General features: G+C 38.7%; 3 protein-coding genes across 5 annotated transcripts in view; 2 read left to right on the top strand and 1 right to left on the bottom strand.

Annotated features, from left to right (window-relative positions):
• The window catches only part of LOC126755290 (uncharacterized), a 78,878-nt gene extending 65,712 nt beyond the window's left edge, over positions 1-13,166 (top strand). For both annotated transcript variants that reach the window (XM_050467752.1, XM_050467751.1), the window contains exons 8-9: positions 8,803-8,927; positions 9,047-13,166. In XM_050467752.1, coding sequence (XP_050323709.1) covers positions 8,803-8,927; positions 9,047-9,178 — 257 coding nt within the window. In that variant the 3' untranslated portion in view covers positions 9,179-13,166. The remainder of the gene's footprint in view (positions 1-8,802; positions 8,928-9,046) is intronic.
• A 1,903-nt stretch (positions 13,167-15,069) lies between these two features.
• Positions 15,070-24,304, bottom strand: LOC126755303 (angiogenic factor with G patch and FHA domains 1). Of its 2 annotated transcripts, none has more exons than XM_050467770.1 (11): positions 24,034-24,304; positions 23,869-23,977; positions 19,784-19,926; positions 19,500-19,616; positions 17,107-17,145; positions 16,492-16,981; positions 16,189-16,385; positions 15,792-16,125; positions 15,610-15,724; positions 15,444-15,549; positions 15,070-15,370 (listed from the first exon to the last, which is right to left on the bottom strand). In XM_050467770.1, exons 1-11 carry the CDS (start codon positions 24,223-24,225, stop codon positions 15,206-15,208), a joined length of 2,007 nt encoding a protein of 668 aa, XP_050323727.1. In that variant the 5' UTR covers positions 24,226-24,304; the 3' UTR covers positions 15,070-15,205. The 2 variants fall into 2 exon arrangements, with proteins under 2 accessions (XP_050323727.1, XP_050323728.1); XM_050467771.1 differs by having other exon boundaries at positions 16,189-16,349.
• On the top strand, positions 22,175-23,871 carry LOC126755304 (hexokinase type 2). The gene is made up of 2 exons (XM_050467772.1): positions 22,175-23,137; positions 23,290-23,871. Exons 1-2 carry the CDS (start codon positions 22,285-22,287, stop codon positions 23,796-23,798), a joined length of 1,362 nt encoding a protein of 453 aa, XP_050323729.1. The 5' UTR covers positions 22,175-22,284; the 3' UTR covers positions 23,799-23,871.
• Positions 24,305-24,665: the final 361 nt, after the last annotated feature.

Genomic DNA, 24,665 nt, shown 5'->3' with positions numbered 1-24,665 from the left:
ACGCGTGATCTTTTGCTTCAAGGCCTGAATCGAAGCGGGATAGTTCGCGTAGACCTTAGACTTTACATATCCTTACAGGAAAAAGTCTATCGGTGTGATTTAACACGATCTTGGTGACCATTCGACTGGCTCAAAACGTGAAATTATTTGCTTACTGAAGTACTGGGAAGTGGCCACATCTTGTTGAAATCAAACGTCGCCGAGATCACAAGCTTCAATTTCAGGCATCAAATAGTCGGTTATCATGGCGAGATAACGGTCGCCAGTTTTGAAGAAATATGGGCCGATGATGTAAACAGCAATTCTGCTTATTTACATACATACCCATTGAGCCAGAAATTGGCCTCATCGCTGAACAGAATTTAGCTCGAAAACGTTGGATCTTCTTGGAACTTTTCAAGAGCCCACAGAGCGAAGCGATGTCGCTAAAGAATGTCGAGCGGCTTCAGTTCTTGCGCAAGCTGAATTTTGTATGTTTTCAATTTATGATCTCGGGGTAAAATGCACCAAGTCGTTCCATATGTCAGTCCGAGTTGCTGCGAACGGCGTCGAATCGACTCTCCGCGGCCGAATATTATCTAATAATGAATGTTGGGTTTCAATATGGCTGATGGTGTTGCGAAAAATACGCTCAGTAGGCCTATTATGTTGACCATAAGTTGAGCGAACATGACAGTTTGACGTGATCGTCAAAAAAGACTATCGAAAACAGTACCTATATTGGATCACTCTTTGTATAAAGATCAGCATGGCGAGGTCAATCAATATACTTCAACATGTTCGTCTTGTCTGTTTATACACCCGAACTAGTCCCTTCATTTTCGAGAGATCTATCTGAAATCGATCTCACCAAGAAGCTACTAATTTGACGGACTACCGATATCGGACCACTATAGCATATAGCTGACATTTGAAGTGAACGATCAGAATCAAGTTCTTGTATGGAAGACTATGGAATTTGGCGCGAATTATTATCCAAGGCAACCTTCGAAAAAATTGTTCAGATCGGATCACTACAGCCTACAGCTGCCATACAAACTGAGCGGTCAAAAGCAAGGTCTTTTTTATTTGTGCAGGGTATTATAGTTTTGGCGCAACCGAAGTTAACGATTTTGTTGTTTTTTTTTATACAAACCACATTTTTTGTAAATAACTGCAAAAAGTCTGTGCAGTTAGGCGTTTGGTGTCTGTCTCAAGCTTGCAATTGTTTCGAGCACTCCACCCACTTTCGTTTGCAAAGTGAAGTGGCTTGTATGAGTTCTCAGAAATGGCGTAGGTGCGTAATTACTAGCGTGAGACCCCTTAATCAAGTCGACAGTTAATACCTAAAATTACGGATGTAACCCAATTTCATAGCACTCAATTAAAATTAATCAAAACTGACAAAAGTCACGAAGAATTAATATGGAATGAAGATCAACAACATGGTCTAGAAAATGGTACGAGGGAAAAACACAAATCTCCAACTGGTGGCATACAACAGTAGTGACCGATATCATAGCTATTGGCACATGTTAAAAGACTACTCACTGTCTGGTGGCGAGGCTGACACCTCGAGAAGACTGCAGGAAGTGTCTAGAGCAGGACATCAGGGAAAGAATCGAGCATCTCTTGTGCACTTGTAACGCATTGGGAAGACTACGCTGTAAGCATCTGCGGAACTCACGGTATGATACACTGGAAGAGGTATCGATATTGAAGCCGCAGAGTCTGTTAAAATTCGCGTCAGGCGCAGGAATCCTAAAGGATGACTACTTCTCTTGGACCTAGCAGCTGAATTCTATCTGATATCGCAAAAGACCAAAACTGGTCTATGGGTAGCTTATTGTCCTACCAGATTAACCTAACCTAACATGACCCAACCATAGTCGAACCTTCTTCATTACACCGAGAGCAAATTCATTCAAAATCAATAATCTTTTGCCTGCATTTAGTTGTCATTGTCGCATTTCTTCTGCTGTTGATAAATACCTAAGTAGCGGTCCGGAGAGAGACAGTTTACTTTTATTTGCTGGACATACCAGATGGAGAAAGGGGATTAATCTAGTCTTCTCAAAATCGTCTTTACTGGCGTAGACTCCGCTTATCTACGACTTCTAAGTAATACTGTCAACAGTGATGACAGGAGATATTTCGTCTTGTTCACAACCAGAACTAACGGCACGATGTTTATGGTCAATAATATCGATGACATTCTCTATTCAGATCTGCTGCATACGCCAGCAGCTGTACACTCCTGTAGAAGACTGTACCTTTTCTATTCAGATCTGCAGCTCGAATTATTTTCTCCGGGAGTAGATTGAAGAAGTCGCACGATAGGGAGTAGCATGTCGATTATCTTTCCCCGGGTCTTTCCCAAGATTTGGCACACGGTGAATATCTGATCAGTTGTGGATTTTCCAGGCCTAAGGCCACACTGATAAGGTCCAATCAGTTTGTATACGGTGGGCTTTAATCTTTCACACAACACGCTCGATAGAAACTTATATGGGGTAGTGAGGAGGCTTATACCACGGTAGTTGGCGCAGATTGTGGGGTCTTCCTTTTTGTGGATTGGGCAGAACACATTTAACTTCCAATCGTCAGGCATGCTTTCGTCCGACCATATTCTACAAACCTGATGCCTGCTCCTTATCAGTTCTTCGCCGTCAATGCATCGGTCCCCGCCGTTTTGTTGTTTTTCAGACGGGTAATTGCTATTCGAATGAAACGTCCGCTCCATTGTCATCGATTGTTTTTTTGCAGCTGTACGTAAGGAGCTTAACATGCCGTCCCATAGTTCCCTTATACCGTGTTGCTGACGAGTGCTCTCAGACAGCAGAAGTGCAAGTCGACTAGAAAATCGTTTGGCTGTCTGTTGTGATTGCAACTTCTCGTCGTCGAATCTGATGTGTACGCACGTCTAAACACTGGAGACGTGTCTTTCATTCATTACAACATGATCGATCTGGTTGGTGACTTTTCGATTCGGAGACAGCCTGGTAGCTTGATGAATTTTCTTATGCTGGAATTTAAAACTACGGATAACCATATTTCGGGCTCCAGCGAAGTCGATCAGCCTTAACCCATTTGGAGATGTTTCATCGTGGAGGCTGAATTTACCGACAGTTGTGCCAAAGATACCTTCTTTGCCCACCCTGGCGTTAAAGTCGCCGAGCACGATTTTGACATCGTGGCGGGGGCAGCTCTCTTAGCTGCGCTCCCAGCGCTCATAGAAGACATCTTTGGTCACATCCTTCTTCTCTTTTGTGGAGGCGTGGGCGGAAATCAGCGATTTGAATATTATAATCAAATTGTCATATTTAATATCAAAACCGTAATTCATCGTGGCGATCGTCAAAGGCGATCTTTATAGATCTAACTCGAAGGAAGTCAGCTCGAAATCCAAGTAGAAAACAGAACTCTTCCACACATCCATATCCCTCGTTTTCTTTTCTTTTCTGTTGGCCTCAGGCCCTGATAACCATGCGTATAGATCAACCGAATGGAAAAAACACGTATGAATGCGACTTTAACTACGTGCCTCAAAAGTAACAACGCTCCTCAACCCGCCGAGAAAATTATAAATGCGATCGTCATTTACTCGTCTGCTAACCCGAAAGCCATTTATATGAAAATTACTTTGTTGGCTTATCAGTTTGGCTATCAGTAACGGATAAATGCACCAAATGGGAATCCATCGTAAATTACCCTAACTTACCTAACATTAAGCCTACAAAGTTTGCTTCCTCAAAACGAACTGAAATGCAAAAAAAAACGGCGAAAAGAAAGCAAAACGACCAATTTGACCAAAGTAATTTTCATTTTAACTCGCTGAGGGCAAACCCGAGACCCTTCACGGCATGCCCACTTACAGCAGAAGCGCAAATATACTTATAAATGAGACGCGACACGGCGCAACAACAACAACAGTAACCATACGCGTTGTCAAGCGCTGTCTACGACGTGCAGCTGCAACAACACAAGCAACAATAAAAATTAATAAACCTCAAGCATTCAAATTGTTTTTCACGCGGACGCGCACTCATGAGCTTACGCCTGGCCGACGGACGGTCTGTTTATGTGCTCCTGTCCGTCCAAGCGGCCGTGCGTCCGTCCGTCTGAGGCTGTCTGGCAAGGTTGCGCAGCCACGGCGATGCACATGTGTATGTATGTATGTTGTGGTGGCTGTATGCCTTCGTATTTATGGGCTTTTTGTGAAGGTAACCAAGTTGCGGCTGGCAGCGTCGCGCCGTGCGCTCATTTGCGAAATGTTGCACCTTAATGCGAACAACACATTTTCCCGTCAAAATAATGTCTGGCCCAAAGGTGATTGAGTTCGTTACATTGTTGGGCAACGCTACAAATGCCTTCATATATGTATGTATGTATGCATGTGCGCTGTGTGACGGCGCGCGCGCGCGTGTATGTAATGGTTATTACCACATTGTTGCCGTTGTTGCAACGCGTAAACAACTGCAGCGACATGACCAAGCTGTGCAGGCGCTCGAACGGCTGACGGCTCCAGACGACCGGTTGGCTGTACACGCTGCAGACACATTCATTGCCGTACGTTCCTCTGGCTGTCAGTCGGTCGGTCTGTCTCTCTGTCTGCCGGTGCGACCATACGCCCGTACTGTACGTCGCGGTCATAGCCGCTTAGTGTCAGGCCAAACCATAGTCGTAGTCGGTGTCGCCGCCGCAGCAGTGCGCGCTTCGAGTCACAGTCGTAATCGCGGTAATCGCTGTTGCAGTCTCGTCTGCAACGCCCATTTTCAATGTTTTGCATTTCTTGGCCGCATGTCCACACGGCTACCGTGTTGCGCATGCGCACGCGCACACCACCTTCGCGCCGTTATCTCTCGGCCTTTGTGGCGCAAAAGGTTCGCTGCATGCATAATATATGACCGTTGCATTGCGATGATACAATCGCTCTCTCTTTACTCGCGGCGAATTCTTCGCGGCACACTGTCATACATACTTATATATATACATATGCGTGTGTGTATATGTGCTGTTGCACACCGCACACCCGCCACAGGACGCAAATGCGCCAGACAGTGAAAAACAACCGCGTCTGCTTTGTGTTGCGTGTATTGGCCTGTGGCCAGTCAGCGAACTTTACCATTCGACAGGTAATTTTTTACACCAGCGTGTCTGGAGGAACGCATGCGCGTGAGTGCGCTCGCGCCATGTGGCCATTGTCGTTCGCAAAGTTGTTGTCGTCGTCGCCGTCATCGTCGTTGTTGTAGGCAGCCGTTGCACATACTCACAGTCACACTCCTTCGTTGCTGCGTGAAGTTTTGAAATGTGCCAGACGCATAAACAACAAACAAGGCGCATGAAGGAGTTGCAAAAAGAAATATGTAAGTACATACATGCCATATATGTACATATGTATATGTATTAGGGGAACCTTACAACAATGTTGCAAACAATTGAAAGAACTGTCATATTTTGGATGTCCATTAACCAGGTTATTTGTCATTTTTTCTCCTCTGTAGCGAAAAGTTAACATTTCTTCAGTATTTTTAAACTCTTCAGGCTTGCTTCCTCTTATTCTGAGTTCCAACTCGCTGAGGAAAGTTCTTTTAAAACAAAAACACAATAATTAAAGCACGAAAAAACGTCAACTACGAAAAGTACGTAAGCTATAAATCAACCTTCACAAATGCAAAAGATTCCCTGCAAGAATTTGGTTTTGATCGGTCAGTTTGTATGGCAGATATATGCTATAGTTATGTATACCTGAACAATTTCTTCGGTGAAGAATTTTTGTCCGTTGCCTTAGACAATAATCCATGCTAATTTTCTTCAAGATATCGCGTCAAATTAAAAAGTTTTCCATGCAAGCACTTGATTATAATCGTTCAATATGTATGGCAGCTATATGCTATAGTAAACCGATCTAAACAATTTCGTCGGGAACTTCACTATTCTTTTAGGCAATAACCTTTCCCAAGTTTGGTGAAGATATCTCAGCAAATGAAAAAGTTTCCTATACAAGGACATTGATTCCGCTCGTTCAGCTTGTCTTACAGCTATATGCTATAGTGGTCCGATATCGGCGGTAGCAACAAATGAGCAGCTTCTTGAGGAGAAAAGAGCGTGTGCAAAATTTCAGAGCGGTATCCTAAAAAACTAGGGGACATGGCTAAAGTGACTAAGCTCGTGAGGCTGATTATTTATATATGCATTTTATAGGGTCTCCGAAGTTCTGTGTGTTACAAACTTCGTGGTATACTTAGTATACTCTGTTCAGAGTAAGTATAATTACACTTGATCAGATCTTTCTGGAGCAAGCCCGCTGAATACATTTACTTCATGCTAAAATAGATTTAATCTTCTCCCTATCCACTGCGAAGTAATTTTGGCAGCACTCAACTACTACCCACATAGTTAAGTTCCGAAAGTGATCTCAAGTCCACTGAAGTTGCATAGCAGTTGTCTTGTTCTGACGTATGAACGTTTTAACCCAGATTATATAATATGAAAAAATGTTCACCGAAACTCAAAAATTATCATCGCCGACAGTGAAAATTGAAACGCTGATCAGTTTTCTCCTTCTACCCACATCTTCTATATCTGCTGTTTAAGCTTAAATGAACAGATAAAAATGCGAAATATCTCAAACAAAATGAGCGATTGTATCCCTATGACAAAATTGTCAAAATTTCCAAGCAAATAATCCCAGGCAGAGAACTTGTCTCTCGTATTATCTTTAAAATATATTTCCTCTATGCCTACATTCGCCTACCTACACAGTTACGCAACAAGAATTAAAAGTCTGGAATTTCTCACATACAGCCGATTGAATGTATACAAAATGTATCTATGTATATACATATATATATGTATTTACAATCACTTACCGATATATATATAAATGATGTGTCACGTTTTGTCCGGGGTAAACTCCGAAACTACTGAACCGATTTTAGTAAAATTAAACACAATGTGTTTAGTTTGATCCAACTTAAGATATAGGAATAATATCTGATACTAATATTTTTCTACTGACAAATATTAGTACCAAACATTTTTAAAATTAAGCTTCAAGTTAAGACCTTTTTTAGTGGTATTATGTGCACCTTATTCCCATTTTTAATTTAACGTCATTTTGGGATACTCCTAGAAGGACCTGTGCCTATGGGACCGTCGAATTTCACAAGATTTTATTTAGGCGAATTTTAATATTCTAAAGACAGGAACGAGTAACATCAATGCGCCTGGTCCGCACAAAAAAGAACCTAATATCCTATTGTTGGCAGTACATATCACAATTAAGAATTTGGTCGAAGAAGAGTAGCGTTCTTGATGGTTCCTTGCCGATTTCACAACATAAAACAAAACCGTCCTGACCGTCAATTCTGGTTTGACCACCCTTTGCGTCGGCTAACCGCGATTAGATCACGATCATTCGGCGACTTTCATTATTTTATCGATAATTTCTACAATTGGCTTTCCAGAGCGTGATTCATCTTTGACATCAATGTTAATGGAACGAAACGACGAAACCGAAATTGCTCGTGATTGGCTCTGGTAGTATCAGAGCCATAAACATTATTCAGATTTTCATGTTGTAATAGTGATTTAGGAAATATTGTTAAGATCAACAACAGCGCACAATGGGAACTTAAGAAAATCGTGTTAGGTACTAGGAGCATGGTAGAAGCTTTCTCTTCTCTCCTTCCTCTCTTCAAATCCGGCCAATGTCGCGTGTTGATAAATTTACTTTTTGAAGTGGAAAAATACGGTTGACGCAGAAAACTTGGCTGAATGAGGAGTTTCCGGACCCTGTCCGAAGAAAATCAAACATCAAAGATTGGTATGCTAAAGTTAGACATCGTGAAATGAGCGCCCAAGACGGTGAATGCAGTAGTGGATATCCAAAATAGGTTGTTACCCACGAGAACGTAAAAAAAAGTCCACAAAATAATTTTGGATAACCGTAAAGTGAAGTTGTTCGAGATAGCAAGAACTCTAAAGATATCAACTGAACGTGTACATTATATCGTTCACGAATATTTGGTATTAGAAAACTCTATACAAAGTGGATGCTGCGTGAGCTCACTATTGGCAAGTTGATGATTCGGACCAGGGTTTAGAGATGTTCAAGCACAATAAAATCGAGTTTTTGCGTCGATATATGAAAATGGATGAAACATGGCTTCATCAGTTTACTCCAAAGTCCAATCGGCAGTCATCCGAGTGGACTGCAAACGATGAATCCGCTTCAAAGCGCAACAGTCGGCTGGCAAGGTTGTGACATCCGCATTTTGGGATGGAATAGTTTTTATTGACTACCTTGAGAAAGGAAGAACCAATAATAGCGCCAATAATAACGGCCGCATTTGAAGAAAATGTAACAAGTCGTTGAAAACAATGACAAGAATACATGGCTTCGAATTGCTTCCGAAACCACCATATTCCCCAGATTTGCCTTCCAGCGACTATTTCTTGCTCTCAGATCTCAAAAGAATGCCCGTTAGGAATAAATTTTCGTCGAATGAAGAGGTGATCGCCGAAACGGAGGCCAAAGGACAATTCGCACTGCAAAAATGGTATCGAAAAGTTAGAGGTTTGCTATAATCAGTGTATCATCCTTGAAGGAACTATGTTGAATAAAAAAACCGCATTTTGCCAAAAAAATGTATTTTGCTATGGTAGGTCGGGCACTTGGTTATGACACATTTTACAATTTCGGGACGATACTCGAAGTAGTTTTAATTACAATTTACATATTAGTTGACCTATGAAACGGATATGGAACTTTTACCGCGGCACTAATCGTAGAACATTTTTTTGTACTGTTTTTTGTAGACGATCGTCCCACTTGCAGCGAAATCAACTGCGGCCGCAAGCACACCTGCCTGGTGGATTTGCTGACGCTGGAGCCGCGCTGTGTCTCCTGCAGCTACAAATGCGCGCGCAAGCGTCGACCAACGGTAGGTGGCATGCCAATCAATTACACACATACACACATACACACACATACAATATTATATATATTTTAATTTCATTTTATTTACAAAAATTATTCAATAATTTATCTCGACTCTTGCAGTCGCTGCGCTTTGAGGAGGGCAAAATATGCGGCGTCAACAATCGCACATACAACTCGTGGTGTGAATTGCGGCGCGACTCCTGTAACACCGGCTTTCTCATCGACGTCAAAGCACCTGGCGAATGTCATTAAAGATGAATAACGGTAAAATGGCATTTAACAAAAGCGAAAAGGAAAAAATACAAAAACATAAAGCGTAGAACGGCTATCTATTTGTAGTTGTTAAGAAAAAGGCTTTTAGCAAAAATCAGTAGTACTAAATTTACCCACCCAGATACTCACACACATACATACATACTCGCACAGCCACACACACACATATATATGAAAATTAAACAACATTAGTTTGTCTTCCAAGCAGCGCATATCTCCAAAACGCTTAACTTGCGGCACTCACACATACATACACACGCACACACACATTAGCAGTTGTCGGTGCGTCTGTATGTGTTTGCTCTGGCCGCTAAGCTCCTTTTTGTGCCGTAACCCCGTCAAATTGTTCGTTTTCCACCTTAGTCCTTAGATACTTCCAAAGAGAATGTATGTTTAAATGTCACACATACACATACAAACATCGATATTGACAGTTTTAAACGTATTTATAATAGTGTGTAGTAGAATGAAGGCTTAGTTTATGACGTGCATATATAACTAACGACGCTGTAATTACATAAGTTAGCCAATTTAGAGATTTACAACGACTTATAAATGCTTAACGCCCCCACACAAACACACACACATACACATATGTTTCATGCATATATATATATACATACATATAGCGTTGTATATAAGTATATGGCAGCCACTTATAACTTACTTAAACACACTTGACCACAAATCTAAAAATTACAACAGCAAAAACATATCTTAAGAGGCTTTTAAAATAAACACACACACAATATAACACACAATAAAACCTACACAATTATAATCGATCAACACACATACACACATACACATAAACACATAAAATTTCCATAAACACCCATACATATTTAATTAGCGTAAATGAATTAGTAGTTTAAACAAATCTATAGTGTATAATTAAAAAAATTAACTTATTAATTATCATATTAATTATTATTATGAATATAAATATTATTATTAAATGTCAGTGTTGATTTATTATTGATGCAAGCACTCTTACATACATACATTAACATTAGGGTGGGCAAAAAAAAATATATATATATGTTATATACTCGTATTAATTTTTTTCCTTTGATACCGTGAAAAAGTCAAGTTTGAGCGCTTAATATTATTATTTTTTAATCATGTGGTTTTCAAGCAGAAATAAAACGCTTAAATTTAATGTTGATTTCGAGCAATTGGTCGCGTATTCTTTTCCTCTTCGACAATTGGTTTTTGTAAGCTCGCAAGCCCAGATCTTTCCGCGAAATCTTCCATAAAGTGAATGTGCTCAGCTCCAATTGTTGCGCGCGTTGGCGGTTGGATTTCTTCAGGTCTTCTTCCATACTCTGCTCCATTTGAACTAATTATTCTATAGTTAAGACTTATTCTTATAGAGCATTTCACGATCCACAAAAAAAGTTCATCCGCCAGAGTCCAACCTTAAGTCGTGAAATATATACGCTGCTGATCATTAGGTTAGACGCACGTTTAGTTGCATTACAATTGTTTAAATATTTATTAATTTAATGTTGATTGAAAAAAATTTGATATGCAAAAACATGGGTAAATTAATGGTACTTTAAATATAATATTCAAATGAATTTCCAAATTTAACAAAATTGTGTTTTCAAGCATTTTCTTAAAGCTACTCAAAGAAAGGTGCTTTTTTCTTGGTCATTAGAATAGACGCACTTGAATTTTAAATTATTGATACGAAAATATTTCTTTTAACTTAAATTTTTAGTCCGTGTTAATATTTGATTTCTTAAAAATAAAATAAAAATAATTTCAGTAATTCATCCGTTGTTGGTAATAACTTCATACATCCGGTTCTTCATAGAATGATATAGGAATAATGACACAGGGATTAATGTTGACTTATCTTCATATTGCTTTCCTCCTTCGTATACCTTACGTATTAGCCAGCCCCAAACATTTTCAATTACGTTAAGATCTGGAGAATATGATGGCCAGGTCATGACATTAACTTTTTGACGCTAAATAAATGACTTTACAACTCGAGCGTTATGAATAGGAGCATTGTCTTGTTGAAAAATCAAAGGAATTGGTCCAAAGAAAGCACTTAATTTTTGACATACGGACTGCAAAAATATTTTTAATTAATTTAATTTAATTCTGATTGATAAAAATCAAGTCAATTGTTCCATAAAACGTAATGGCACCCCACACCATGACTCCACCTTCTCGGCTGTGGTGGCGACTTAAATATTAAAAGCGGTCAGGGCCATTTAAACTAAAACGTTTTTCATCAGTAAAGACAACTAAAAGCCAATCGATAAATGCTAGATTGAACAGTCCACGTCATTTATTCTTTCACGAATCAAAGCCATTTTTCTATGCGTATTTCAATCAGATGGGGTTTTTTCTTGATTTTCAAACGCTTTTGGTGTTCTTGTTTTCTAATTGTACCTTGAACATTTGAAAGACTTGTTTTTCCTTCGGCTAATTCCTTAATCTTAGCTGCAGACTTAGTCGAATTTGAAGCAATACTAACAATTTTTCGTACTGATTGTTCAGATAGAGCTTTCTGTTTTCCTTTAAAGTGTTTTCCATAGGCCTCTGGATCCTTAAAATATCTCTCAACGGCGTTGGAGCTGCGTTTTATCTGTTTGGCAATGTTTTGATTGAATAGTTCTTGGGAATAGTAGCTTTTCCCATTTTTACTTTAAATGTAGCTCGAAAACAATTAATTTGTTTATTTTTAGTACTTCCTCAATAGAAAAAAATGCACTTGTTTCCACAAGACAAAGAAATGTAAAGTGCTTCTTTTTCAATGATCAACCGAAAACACACGTGATTGCCATAGACATTTCTGGAATCTTCAAATGTTCAGTAACTTTTTCACAAAACAACCAACCGAGCAAATATTTTTCAGACAAGATTCAAACTTTGATAAGAAAAGCGTTTTGTACAATAAGAACAAGCATGATTATAAATACAACACTTTATTAAAAAAAAAGTTGGCGCGTCTACCCTAAGACCAGCAGCGTATTCTTTAATTTTTTATATTAATTCACATACTTAATAATGCTTAAAATCCTAAAATAATCCATTTTTTATGAATATACAATAATTTGTTCAAATGAATTGAACATCCAAATAAAATAAGAAAATATTCCTGTGTTATTTGTATGGAAAATCAAAATGCGCCTCCTGTCAATATTATTATTAAGAACTCAAAATTTACTAAACTTGTTTCCGTCGTCTCGGCTAATAATTCAACGGTATTCAAGAAAAAAAATAAAAACAATTTTTAATATTAAAAAAAATTTTTTTTTTGCCCACCCTAATATAGTATGTAAATTAGGGTGTGTCAAAAAATATTTTTTTTACCGCTTCGTACTCTGAAAAAGAGGTTCTCCAAATATGAGCTCTTAATTCTAACAGGAATCCACAAAACGAAATATTTTTTCAAGTTGTTGTAAGCGAGCTAAAAATTTTTTCATCTGATAGTAAGAAAAAAATAGAAAACCGTTAGGTGGATGGCCTCTCCATTACAATTAAGAGGCTTGGCTGAAGAGCCTGTCTTAGAGGCCTCTGTCGACCAATTTTTCAGCGTACCAAGCGAGAAAGAAATATTCGAATTCTGTTGACCCACCCTAATGCACATGCATATACACACATACAATAGTTATATGAACAAATAAACCTACACACACATACATATATATATATATACACGTATATCGATTGTATTAATTAACAATTAAATTTTAATTAACTGACTGATAGATTAACCGCAATAAATTAGTATGAAATTTAATTGATTGTTGAAAGTTGTAATTTAAATTAGCGCAAGCAAGAAAATGATTATTATTACTTATATATGTATGCATATGTAACACTTAATTACATAAAGAAAATATAAAAAAACATACAAACATACTTAACTAACCCAACTCTCTATGTGCGAATATTAAAGAAATTTAAATAAAGAAATTAACTCAAAAGTAGCGGAAACACAGTTCTCTTTATTTTTTTATTGGGTGATCTAGGACGTGGGTAAGTAAATTAATATTAAACAAGAAGAAACGTTAAGGGCATAAAAATATATTTAACTTATACTAAATGCTTTAGCGTTACGATCTGAAGAATTTGTTCGGGGATTGTAGGGGGGATAGTGGGGGTACTATTTTGACAGATCTCGCGTGAGTTATGGTCAACATAATCGGCCTACTGAGCGTACTTATCGCAACACCATCACCCAGCATTTATTATTGAATACTATTCGACCGAATAGACCACGTCCAGCACGCCGTAAGTGAGAGTGTACACGAAGACCGTAGAGAGTCGATTAGACGCCATTCGCAGCAATTCGGCGTACAACATACAGCTTCTGAAAGAACTGCCACTCGACCCTCCCAAGCGACATCGCTTTGCTCTATGGCCTCTTGAAAGTTCAAAGAAGATCCGACGTTTTCGAGCCAAATTTTGTTTAGCGATGAGGCTCATTTCTGGCTCAATAGGTATGTAAACAACTAAAATTTACGTATTTGGGACGAAGAGCAACCTGAAGAGATTCAAGCGCTGATATTTCATCCAGAAACAAACAACGGTTTGGTTTGGTTTGTGAACCGGTGGAATCATCGGTCCATATTTCTTCAAAAATGATGCCGGTGAGAACGTAACCGTCAATGGCAACCGTTATCGCGCCATGATAACCGACTATGCCTGAAATTGAAGCTTGTAATCTCGGCGATATTTGGTTTCAACACGATGCCGCCCCTTCCCACAAATCGCATCAACCATTGTATGTATTTATTAAGAGATCATTTCGGTGAGTAGACAATTTCACGTTTTGGGCCGGTCGATTGACCACCAAGATTGTGTGATATCACAGCGTTAAACTTTTTTCTGCTTCGACTCAAGCCTTTACCAGTCGAAATGTTCGAACGAGTCATCAAAAACTGGACTCAATGGATGCACCATCTGAGACGAAACCGCGGACAATATTTGAAAGGGATAATCTTCAAAAAATAAATGACAGAGAATGTTCTTTCGAATGATATTAAACACTCCCCATTAAATCTGAAGTTTCTGCATTTTTTCTTCAAAAAAGTAGGAAACTTTGAAATGGATCACCCTTTATATGCAATAGTGTTCCGATCTTAAGAACCTGATTGTAGATTGTAGCTTAGCCTTGAACGATAATCTGTGCCAAATTTCATGAAGATATCTTGCAGATAAAAACGTTTCCGGATTTAGTTCGCGTATAGACAAAAAGTCGAACAGACAGACATGGCTAAATATCAGCTCGTCACGCTAATCATGTATGTATATACAATACTATAGGTTGCTCCGACGTTTTCTTCTGTGTGTTACAAATACCGTTCAGGGTATAATTAACTTTTTATTTTTGGTCCCATAATATTTTAGCTGAGAACAATTGACGCACGAGTGTCAGTGTTGTATCTCTTAGGCGCAACGATATAAGCCATACTTCGGCTGAATGAGCACAGGGTGACTCAAATTAGTTGAAAATACTTTTTTATGTGTTTTTAAGATATCAATGCTATGTACATATATAAAAAAGTAAAAAAATACAAAATAAAATCGCCAAAAGATTAAAATAAACACAAAAAAAAATTAAAATTAAAAAATACAAAAGAAATCAAAAATAAACAAAAAAAAAAAGCAAAAAAAATCCAAAAAAGAAAAAATAAAAAAACTTATTTTCGTAAGTAACATCCATTCTATTTGTAGGTTGTTTGTACCAAACAATCCGGCTAGAAACTAGTTGGAAAACATTTTTTGTTAAGTGCAAACCCTTCGTATTCAGATTTGACGATTGAAGGGCTATAGCCATGCAGCTGTTGAAGATTTTTCTTGGTTTTTCAAATGTTTCAGGGATAAAGATAAGAAGAAAATAGTTTTAAGAGCTCTCTTTATTGTGATACATGCTTAATATATATGCGTAAAAATAGCTTATAGCTTTTATAAGAATGAAGTTCCTTTATTAGAAATACTCTACATAGCCACATACATTATTACGAATGTAATGTATTAAGAACTATCGCTGTCTTCGAAAATATCCGTTTGTTGGTAGCGTGCCTGTGTCTTCTTCCAAGTCGCGATCTTGCGTTTATCAGCATTTGTAAGTGCAACGCTAACGGATGTAGCCGCACCGCAGCCCAAACCAGTCTTACCCTCATTCGATGCGACATTGATCTGACAAAACAAAGTACATACATATATCTACTTAGTAAAATGAATAGAGAAAGAAAAAGGCAAGCATACATACCGGTTCCAAGAGTCCTGAGCCATCACTCGCTTTACCCAAAGCCTCACCCTTGTTCCAGCCAAGTTTGGAGAGCATCTTGAAGCCCTTATTGTCGGAAGATATTTCACTATGGGCGATATTTCATTAAAATTTTGTTAATTCTTATTAAAAATAACTTTCCACTCACGTATTCACGGAGGCGGCTTGCGTTTTCTCGCCATCCGTCGAGCTGCCCACTTGTATGCGTCGCGTTGCGGCACGATCATTGTAGCTGCCGGCATTTTGCTTGCACTCCACAAATTCTAGAAGCAACCAAATAAATAGAAATAAATGTCTGCAAATGTTTTTAGTATACTCTTCTTCACGCACTCTCTTTCTCCAAGCCATACTTCTTCTGCAGCTTCTTCAGCTGTTCGCGATGAGTTAGTGCCGTTGTATTGGCTGCCGTGAGGTTGCTTTCACGCGCCGTCTCAATCAATAAGCCCGGCTCACACAACCCGCAAGTGCTGTTGCCCTCGTGCACGTGACACAACAGCTTCGTTTGACCGATCTGCAAGACGCTGCCGTGCACCAAATCACACTCAGTGCTCTCTTGCTTGGAAGCTGACATGCGTGTGCCGTTCAGCACGGTACCGTTACGTGAGCCCAGGTCGGTACACTTGTAAATACTCCGCTTATGATCGTAATGGAACCTCATGTGTAACTGGGGAAATATTCAAGTTGTAAAATATTTAAATTGTTTGTTTCGGAAATGCAGCCGACTCACCTTGGACACATTCACATCCGGTATTATGACGTCGTGGTTGCCTTCGCGACCCAAACTGCCGCCCTTATATGTGATTAAGCTCAGACTACCAACCTTGAGGGTCTCTAAATTACTTTCCTGCACAATGATGCGCAGCGAAGGCGGATACTTTTTAGCTATATCTAAAAGGTGATGAAGTTTCTTTTTTATATGAAGAACTGTATTTCAAAAAATTCGAAATATAAAGGCATCTAAGTTGGACTTAAACGCGAATTTCTTTTCATTTCTTAAATTAAAAAAAAAAAAAAAAAAACACGAACAAACCTTGAAAGCGCCCACCGCCAGTAAAAGTAGCAATTCCCTTGCCATCCTTTCCCTTCGCACACCTATCAACATCACCACTGCTACGGCTATCCTCACTATCGCTCTCACTTCCGCTGCTGCTGCTAATACTGGACTCAGACAACTCACCGTCCTCAACGTCACAAGACTTGCGCCTGCGCGCACGCTTCTTACTCTTCCTATTGCTTGCCTGCTCATCACTCTCATCATCAGAGGACGAGGAATCGCTCGACGCGTGCTTGTGTTTGCGTGCGCGTTTACGCTTCTTCGATTTATGCTTGCGCTTCTTAGACTTGGCACGCTTCTCGCTCTTGGCCGCCTTTGTGCTCTTCGATTTCTTCTTTTTACGCCACATGCGTTCTTCTTCTTGCTCCTGGCGTCGCTCCTCTTTGATTTTACGCAGCCGCTCTTGATCGGTTATGACGCCGCCGAACTCGTCGAACGCCACCATCTCGTCCGCATCGAAATCATCCTGCAACAGTAGAAAAGAAATCCGCGTTTTCATCGACATTTCACGCTACCAAGCTTACCTAATGCATTGCTACGCATTCGGTTAATGTTAAGTTTTGAAAAACGTTTTAAAAGTGAATTATTTACATAATTCGTTAGCACATCTTTATCGCTCGCGTTGTTGCGCTACAAGAGAGGAGAAAATATACCCAATGCATATAAAAATTATTAATGCTTAAGTAAAAAATTTGTTTTGTTTTTGTAAAAATATTTATTTCTAGCACTAGTTGGGCGAGCAGTTAACCTTAAAGCAGTCGGAAAAGATCCTGAAGAATAACGAACTAGTTAGGAAAAGACTAGTTAGCTACTGAAATATTCAGACTGAAGTAAACTAGAGGTATAAAGGCCAGCTTCCTATTAGAAATCGCTGAATAAAAGTGAACTAGTCGGAAAAAACTAGTTCACAACTAGAAATTCTTGACAAACAGAAACTCATAAGGTACATACATATTAACAAGCAGAAAATACCGCCCGAAGCGGGACTAGTTCGAACTACATTAGTTCACAATTAAATTTCTCCTTTATACACAGAGACGGACATACTGACACTTAAAACGCAATAACTTCACTTCCAAACCATGAAATGTCATGAAATTCTCAGTGGACAATCGATAAAGATAGCAGAATCTAACCAGTCGGCAGTCGACATATAGATGGCGCCACCAGGTGGCGCTAGATTTAAAAAGTCCTGTTTACTTTGGAACCCACCTTGTATATAGGATGTGATCCCTATTTGAGGACCTTCAAACTTCGTCTGCAAAACTACTATTAGTAGGTGTTCTGATGTTTCAGGCTCCCTATCGCAGAACCGGCAATTTACACAGGATGTTGTATAAATGCTTTTTCAGCTTGCAGTGGCCGGTGTAGAATGCGACAAGTAGTCTGAATTTGTTTTTAGGGAGGTTGATTACATATTTAAGCCTGCTGAGGTTGTAACCTCCCATTAGCAACTTGGCATGGCGCATGCTTTGGAGTTGTTGCCAATACTTCTCTCTGCCTATTCCTTCTTTGTTGCGGAATAGCTCCTTTAAGGTACGGGGACCCACCGCCATGAAAAGTTCAGGACCTACCATGTTGGTGGATGCTGTAGAGCGGGCGAGCTTATCAGCCAGTTTATTCCCGGCTATACATTTTTTGACCGAATGAGGTGTACTTGGTTACGTTCCTCTAGGCTATTCAGTCGCCCTCTACACACCTGCTCCATTAGGGATTTGATCTAATTTTGATTCGATTACTTGATGAAGTAGTGTGGCTGCGAATATGACTTTAAGTACACCCATTCGGACAAGTGTGCATTGTAGTCGAGAGGCAGATGCATGCAAGTCGTTGCAGCTTCGATAGTTGGAGTCCTACCGAAGTTTGCGAAGCTTTTGAGGCCCAAGCCACCGCCCCATACGTGATTATCGGTCGCACGATCATGATGATCCTTGGCTTGCAGCCCCAGGATTTACCAGCTTGTCGATTGCACACCATTAGTACCTTAGTCGCTTTGACCATGCTCTGGCCAATATGCTGCTTCTACCGCAGAGTGGAATCCTGTGTAAGATCAAGACATTTGATTATGTTGGTCATCTCTACCTATCTGCGCGCAAGGGTAGGGTTTCTGAGGCCGGGCAGGGATCTACTTCTCGTGAACGGGACGATGGTCGTCTAGAAGGGGTTGATGTTCAACACAACACCACTGTCAGGTTTAAACTTCTTTGTATTAGGTCTGGCTATAATAACAATGTCTTCCGCGTATTCTGGCGCGCAGTGCGGCCTCTATCCATATGCACACCGGTGCTGCGACATTCCTTTTCTCCAGTGCCCTGGCTACACTCTTGTGGGACGTGCCGTCAAAAGCACCTTCGAGGTCTAGGAATGCTCACACCATCACTTTCCCTCCTTCCAGCGAACTCTCTTTACTGCCGGTACAGAGCAGTATTGGTTGAACTGCCTGCTCTGTAAGCATGCTGGTTCACATGCAGGGTTGCAATTTTCAACGCCTTCGACCTTATTTCATGATCCACGCTCTTTTTCATGCTTTTTAGTAGAAAGGAAATTAGACTAATTGGTCTGAAGAATTTTGACAGTGAATAGTCCTTCCTTACATCTTCAGAAAATATATATACAAAGGGCCTCCCACGTTTTCTTCTGGGTGTTACACACTTAATATATCTTGTAAAGGGCATAAAAAGAATTCCAAAAATCTGGAGTCATAATACCAATACAAGTTTTCTTATATATTTTGCATGTTATTGGAATGAGCAGAATAGTAAAATTCTGCTACAATAAATATATGTACATAAATTAAATTACACCAAAATCCATTAATTACTCACATATTTGTTAACTTAAGTACTGTTACTAATTAACACAGATTTCGAAGCACGTGCCTAAAGACATTTCTGTGGCATCAAAGTAATCTTAACTCTATGCTTGTTAACCGCCCGCCAACCAGGCCTTTCAAAGCTTCAAAATATAGTATGTCAAGAGCTTACCTCTGCAGCTTTCTGAACTTGCTGTGCTTGAACTTGCGAATGGAATTCGAAAACATTTTTCTCTTGATTGTAGTTGTAATAGCAGCCGTTATTGCCATCGTAATAGAGACCATATTCCTAGTGGAATAATAGAAAAAAGTACATATACATATGTACATACATATATAATATAATAGAGAAAAATATATATCATAAAATAAAAGTGTTATTAATTAAGCCTCTTCTTCTTCTTTACTGGCGTAGGCAACACTTACGCGTTTATAGCCGAAATTTATTGAGCTTACCGCATTGTAATAGTAGCCGGTCTTCTGATCATAGTACAGACCGGAAGTGGGCTCATAGACGAAGCCATTCAAATTTTGCGCCTGTTCGGCGGCACGACGAATATCATCCACAAAATTGTCCACAGTGGTAGCAGCAGCATTATCTAAAACAAAAGTAAATACAGAAATTGCATTCTAAGGAAAATATTAAAGCAGTAAATTGTTAAAAAATAAAAAAGTCAAATAGAATTTGCCATGTCAAGAGTAAAGTCAAAAGCACGACAAGCAACTGCTCATATCTACACCTTGCACTATCTTTATTGGCACTAATGTAAACTAGATATTTACAAAATTACATATAAATGAACAAAGTGTGTCGTTGGTTGTACAAAATGAAAAAAATAAAATAAAAAAAAATAAATAAATGTTGCGAAATAAAATAAAATGTACAAAATGAAAAAAATAAAATAAAAAAAAATAAATAAATGTTGCGAGGCCACTTGACTTGTCTTAGTAAAATGCAACCTATAATAACTTGGGGATGAAATTTTAGTTCTACTGTTTTGCCACTGCACTTTACTGTTATATTTACAAACAAATGGGAAAAACTGGCAGCGAAGACGACAATACCGGAGATTACTGCGACATGCGATGTATTTGCTTTGGCGCTCCTTATCAGTTCTAGTTAGCTTAATAGTTTCTAGTTTTTGTGGAAACCAAGTTCTTCGTTGTTTTATTGACAATATAGGATGCTTTCTTATATTACTACACGTAATTTTTCTAATCAAATTTTCAGATAATTAATTGTATAGTGTGAGAGGGCAAGTACATCCACACATACATGCATATGGTTGTTCGCATGTGCACAAAGGGCGTTTGTGTGTGTGTACATGTAATTTTACACCAAAACTAAACATTTCTAATGCGGCGAGAAATTGCGCGCACATTTGTTTATTTGTAGAAATTATATAGTATGAGCTTGTACAATGGGTGATTTGACAGAAAATTGCTGTTGCGCGGTTTTCGAAAACTAATTAACTGATATATGCATTTGTAAATAATATTTTTCGAACTTTAATTAACTGACATTGTTTGAATTACTAACCTAACGGTAATAAGCATAAATTAGAACTGTCAGTTGGAATTGTTTGAGATTTCTTTCCAAGATTTAAGGGGTTATATACAGTTAGAATTAAAAAAAAAAAAAAAACATTTTTTTCTTAATTTACATATTTTTAGGGGTACACACAGAAAATTTCATATCCTTCCGGTGAATATTTTCGAAGTTACGCGAACATTTGAAAAGGCGTTTCAGAGCGCTTGGAAGTACAAGGGCGAACTTTAAACGCGCTTTTTTAATGGCGTTCTCGAAGTTGGTCACCAACATTACTCGAAAACGGCTAAACCGATTAGTCTCAAATTTTAACACGAGCTTTTTAAGTATATTTTTTAGTGGTCAATCGAAGATTTTTTTCACACCGGAGCGTACCGAGTTTTTATCCGACCAAGGACTGTCAACTCGGCAGAATTCTGCCGCTACTACAACAACACTCCACTTCACATACACACAAACGAAAATCAGCAGTAATTTAACAATTTATAAATTGTGTATTTTTGTGTTCTTTTAACATGTTCAAGTCTTTCCGACAATAAAAAAAACTAGCCTCTAAAATCCCAGCAACTTTTCATACCCTGAACAGGTTATATTAAGATAGTCACCTAGTTTGTAAAACCTAGAAGAAAACGTCGTAGATATTACAACATATGTATATACGTATGAGTGACGAGCAGAATTTGTTAGCCGTGTCTGTTTGTTTGTATACAAGCGAACTAGTCCCTCAGTTTTTGAGATATGGCTTTTAAATTTTGCACAAGTTCTTTTCTCCTTAAGAAGCTGCTTTTTTGTCGGAACAGCCGATATCGGACCACTTTAACATATAGCTGCTATTTTCCTTTATATATGTATTTTTATCACAAGCAATGCCTCTATAACCGAAAAAAATTTTCAGAACGGACCACTACAGCACAGTATAAAGCATAAAGTAAACGCACAAAAGCATGTTTTCTTAAGGAAAACTTTTTTATATAAAAAGATATCTTCATGAAATTGGCATGCCAAGAAATTGTTCAGATCAAGGAAACTGTTTAGATGAAGGACCAAAATCAATTTCTTGTAGGAAACTTTTTATTTTTTTTTTTGTTCACAATTATTTATGTGCTTCGTTAGTGCTGAAAGTGACCACTGTGCGTTAGAAAACAGATTTTCAAATACTCGCATGTAATAAAAGTTGATTTCTTATCAAGTAGATTTGTGTAAAGTCTTAAAACAGAACTTTTTTGCACAAACTAATTACATACATACATACATGTCCATTTAGTGGGCATATGCAGGCAGTTTGAGGCTTTTGAGCGACCATTCATAATATATGCGACCGCCTACCGTGCAAGTTGGCTCAAACGCGCGCTCTTAAAGTACAAAATATACGCTACAAGCAAACTAAAAACAACAACCAACAGCGAGAATGCAGGATCAACGATTAAAGGATTTTCTCAAAGAGTTTATCATCAGCGACTCACAGCTACAAGAACTGTACAAACGTTTTACCAGTGAAATACAGAAGGGGCTAACGCTGGCCACGCACCAACAGGCGGATATAAAGTGTTATATGACATATGTGCAAGATTTGCCAACTGGTGATGAGAAGGGCAATTATTTAGCGCTCGATTTGGGTGGCACTAACTTCCGCGTTTTGCGCGTTTCACTGCAGGGGCATCATGAGGCGCAGATTGAATCGAAAGTATATGTCGTAGATAAGGAACTGATGACCGGACACGGCACCAAACTTTTCGATCACATTGCTAATTGTTTGGCAGAGTTTGTGGATGAGCACGCATTGAATGATCAGCATTTGCCGTTAGGTTTTACATTTTCTTTTCCATGCGTACAAGTGGGCTTGACAGAAGCGCTGTTAACGCGTTGGACAAAAGGTTTTCGGTGTGACGGTGTTGAGCAAGAGGATGTGGGGCGTTTATTAAAGGAAGCAATTGCACGACGAGGTGACTTGGAGATCGATGTCATGGCTCTACTAAACGATACCACTGGCACACTAATGTCCTGCGCGCATCGCAATCCAGAATGTCGCATTGGGGTTATTATCGGTACGGGTTGTAATGCGTGCTATGTGGAACGTGTGGAAAATGCCGATTTATTGGAACCTGAATATAAAGTTGATAAGCCGAATATATTGGTGAATACGGAATGGGGTGCATTTGGCGAAAGCGGAAAACTAGAATTTGTGCGCACAGATTATGATCGTAAAATTGATAAGGATTCGTTGAATCGCGGCGGTCAGCTGTTTGAAAAAATGATATCAGGTGAATGTGAGGGCCAGCTAATTATGTGTTGCATATTGTAGCAATATATTGTGTAATAATTTAATGATACAGCACTCGTTCACAATTATTAATGCAGCTGAACGGAAAGTTTTTAGTTATCAAACCAATTCCAATTATTTTCAACTTTTCAGGCATGTATTTGGGTGAGTTGGTGCGCTTGGTGTTGGCCGATGCAATAACTCAGAATTTAATATTTGTGCGAAGCGGTGAAAAACAACGTTTGACAAATATTCTCACAGACAACGCAGGCTGTGTTGAAACACGGTTTATTTCAGAAATTGAAAGCGATACTTTTCCGGCTTTTCCACAAACCCGCAACATACTCAAAGAGTTGCTTGGCTTGGAGAATGTCTCAGTGGAAGACTGTCAGAAGCTAAAATATATCTGTGAATGCATTTCGAAACGCGCTGCCAAATTGGTGGCAGTGGGTATAAGTGGTTTAATAAATAAAATAGCTGAGCCACATGTCGTGGTCGGTGTAGACGGTTCCGTTTACCGACTTCATCCGCACTTCGACACTTATCTGCGCGAAGCAATGCAAAAATTGGTAAGTCCGAAAATAAATTTTGAACTTATGCTCTCGGAAGATGGTTCCGGACGTGGTGCAGCACTGGTGGCAGCAGTGGCGAGCAAAAATTAAAAAATATTTTTACCGCAATGTTTGTTATGTTAAATTTTTGGTTAAAGAAATACATATTTAAAGCGCTTACCTACAGCTGGCTTTTCATCTATGGGGGCGGGGGAATTAGTCTCAATACTTGCGGAATTAGTGGGTTTATCGGAGTTGCTATTTTCTTTCTCGTCGTTTAATTGTCTCAACTGTAAATTAAATAAAAGTTATGAACCTAAAATATTTCTGTACAATATATACTTACGATTTCTTTATATTTGTCTTTGTACTTTTTTATTTTATTGTCTTTTTTTAAGAGCAGTTCATGCAGCTCAGATATGTAGGCGCATAATTCGGCGGACTCTAGTTTTTCAATTTCGCCCAATTTTTTTAGTTTAAATTTTGCACCACTGCTTTTCGCTTGTTTTGCGTTGGTGTCCGACTCACTATCACTCATTTTGCACGAATTTCTTGATTAATTTAATTAAGAAATTGTTAAAAGAAATTTTCACAGATCAACAGCTGACAAACCAGCAAACATAAGTACATGTCAACAATGCTGCCACACTTCTTCAATATACAACTATCAAAAATTTATCATGCAACAGCTGATCGACATACACTGAAAAAAAGCTGAAAATGTTGTCAGTTATTAAAAACTCTTAAATATGTGTGGCACAAGTTCAACTTTTTATCTTTATTCAATTCAAGATAATTTGCTCTTAAATTAGTGATTGTAATTTTGATAGTGTCGTACTTTTTATTAACACGCAGGTTCTTATCGTTAGGCAATGAATGTCTTTTGAATGAATACTGTAAAAATTTATAACACATAATTTTTCTTGCACGATTTTTTATTGTGTGAAATTTGATAATATTCTTAATTTAACAATAACG

This window comes from Bactrocera neohumeralis, chromosome 4, assembly GCF_024586455.1.
Source record: "Bactrocera neohumeralis isolate Rockhampton chromosome 4, APGP_CSIRO_Bneo_wtdbg2-racon-allhic-juicebox.fasta_v2, whole genome shotgun sequence".
Lineage (NCBI taxonomy): Eukaryota > Metazoa > Arthropoda > Insecta > Diptera > Tephritidae > Bactrocera > Bactrocera neohumeralis.
The sequence above is the reverse complement of the archived record's forward strand: the minus strand, read 5'-3'. Positions and strand labels throughout refer to the sequence as shown.